Source organism: Miniopterus natalensis, chromosome 11 (genome assembly GCF_054644295.1).
Source record: "Miniopterus natalensis isolate mMinNat1 chromosome 11, mMinNat1.hap1, whole genome shotgun sequence".
NCBI lineage: Eukaryota > Metazoa > Chordata > Mammalia > Chiroptera > Miniopteridae > Miniopterus > Miniopterus natalensis.
The window spans coordinates 42051759-42054268 of NC_142091.1; the positions used below are offsets into that span (position 1 = coordinate 42051759).

The following is a 2510-nucleotide window of genomic DNA, read 5'->3' on the forward strand; positions in this document are numbered from 1 at the left end:
TCAATTTAACTTTTGTCATCAAAAAGGGGGGAAAGCTTACCCCTTAAAAGAGCCATTTGTATTAAGCCATCAGCAATAGTTTAACAGAAAATACACAGTAACTAAACACAGAATACTAAGATTTTAGCTCCAGCTCTTTCGTCACTTAAAACTCTAACCTCAGATAAGCCATTTAACTTCTGTGAATCTCAATTTCCTCAAATTTGAAAAAGGTTTTCAAAGGTGTTTTTTGGGAAAACATTGAGGCCCTATACAAAACAAAGCCATTATCATGACTTCTGATCTGACTTCCGATCTTCTCTGGAAGACCTCCAAAAAGGAATATATCTATTCTGCCCTTAGGATTTACCTCCTGAGAAATCAGACTGTTCACGATGATTGAACGTGTCTCCTGCTTGTATCAAGTCCCCTCTCTCCATGTAAGAAAACACCATTGAGTGACATGAAGCCAGTAAACAACTCCTCTCTGACTCTCTTTGTTTCTGCCATAATCTTCCTTTTAAGGCTTCTTTTGGCTTAGTGCTCTTTTTGGATCATTTTCCAGACAAAAGGGACATGGGGGAATATCATGATCAAAGGGACTATGAGTCGATCTTATATCTTTACATTAAATATGAATCTCAGCTGAATACTTAACCAAGCTTCCTTCTTGTTTCCCTTTATCTACAGACAGGCACTAAGGATTAAGATACCCCAAGATATGGATATCTCCCAGAGTATAACCAATAGCTCAAGACTTCATGTGTCTAGGTTCATCCTGATGGGACTCCCAGGCATTCACGAGTGGCAGCACTGGCTCTCCCTGCCCCTGGCTCTGCTCTACCTCTTAGCTCTTGGTGCCAATCTCCTCATCGTGATCACCATTCACCATGAGCTTAACCTACACCAACCCATGTACCAATTCCTTAGTATCCTGGCTATAGTGGACATTGGCTTGGCTACCACCATCATGCCCAAGATTCTGGCCATCTTCTGGTTGGATGCCAAGGCCATCAGCCTCCCTGAGTGCTTTGCTCAAATCTATGCTATTCACTGTTTTGTTAGCATGGAGTCTGGTATCTTTCTTTGTATGGCTGTGGATAGATATGTAGCCATCTGCCACCCACTTCAATACTCCTCCATAGTTACTAAAGCTTTTGTGGTCAAAGCCGTAGTATTCATGGTGTTTAGGAATGTCCTGTTGACCGTCCCAGTGCCAGTACTGGCTGCCCAGAGACACTACTGCTCCAAGAATGAAATTGACCACTGCCTGTGTTCTAACCCAGCAGTCACTGGCTTGGCCTGTGATGACACCACCATTAATAAGTTTTATCAGTTGGCTTTGGCTTGGGTCATTGGTGGAAGTGACATGACTCTGGTCCTTATTTCCTATGTTCTGATCTTTCACTCTGTGATGAGGCTGAACTCTGCTGAGGCCATAGTCAAAGCTCTGAGCACCTGCAGTTCCCATCTCATCATCATCTTCTTCTTCTACATAACCATTGTTGTAGTGTCTATAGCCCACCTGGCAGAAAAAGCAGTTCCCATCTTCCCTGTTCTTCTTAATGTGCTTAATATTGTCATCCCCCCAGCCCTTAACCCCATGGTATATGCTCTTAGGGCCCAGGAGCTCAGAGTGGGCTTCCAGAGGGTGTTTAGGTTAGATGGGAACGTGTCCCAGAAGTGACACAAACTCAAAGCATGGAATATGTGATACTGTAAAAGAGCACTGGTTTTGAAACCCAGCAGACCCCGGTTGGGATTTGGTTTCCCTCTTTCATTAGGAAATAAAATGTATTAGCTAACACATAAAAAAGCATTCACATTCTCTAGAAATAAAAATATTGTAAATGAAAATAAATGAGAGGTAGTTCCAGCCTAAGTGGAATTATGTACATTGTTTTTAATGGGAGCAATAGACATTTAAAAGTTTCAAGCATGTGTAAAGAAGAAGGTTCTTGTACCCTTTGGGACAGTATGGATGGACCTGGAGAAAATTACACTAAGTGAAATAAGCCAGGCAGAGAAAGACAAACATCACATGATCTCACTTATATGTGGAATCTAAAGAACTTAATAAACTGATGAACAGAATAGATTCAATGACATGGAAGCATAGATCAGACTGATGAATGTCAGAGGGAGGGAGGAGGGCGGGTGGGTGGAGGGGGAGAGAGTAACCAAAGAATTTATATGCATATATGCTCAACCCAAGGACACGGACAATGGTGGAGAGGGGGACTGGGAAGGGGGTTGGGATGGGGTGGAATGGGTCATTGGGGAGATAAAGGGACATTTGTAATATTTTAAATAAAAATAAAAATTAAAATTAAAAAAATAAAAATAAAAAAATAAAAGTTTCAAGCATGGAAATACCTCAAACATCCATCAGCTGATGAATGGATAAATAAAATGAGGTAGATCCATATACTGGAATATTATTCAGCAGTAAAATGGAATGAAGTACTGATACATGCTATAAGTACTGACACATGGATGAACCTTAAAAACATTATGTTAAGTGAAAAAAG

At 40.9% G+C, this 2510-nt stretch overlaps 1 protein-coding gene across 1 annotated transcript; it reads left to right on the forward strand.

The window, feature by feature from the left end:
- The first annotated feature begins 700 nt into the window (after positions 1-700).
- Positions 701-1666, forward strand: LOC107540500 (olfactory receptor 56B4-like). Its single transcript, XM_016217271.2, has one exon. The coding sequence runs from the start codon at positions 701-703 to the stop codon at positions 1664-1666; it is 966 nt and encodes a 321-aa protein (XP_016072757.1).
- The last annotated feature ends 844 nt before the right edge of the window (positions 1667-2510 follow it).

Excerpts from the sequence above, each read along its gene's own strand:
- LOC107540500 (XM_016217271.2), top strand. The coding sequence starts at position 701 with ATGGATATCTCCCAGAGTATAACCAATAGCTCAAGACTTCATGTGTCT.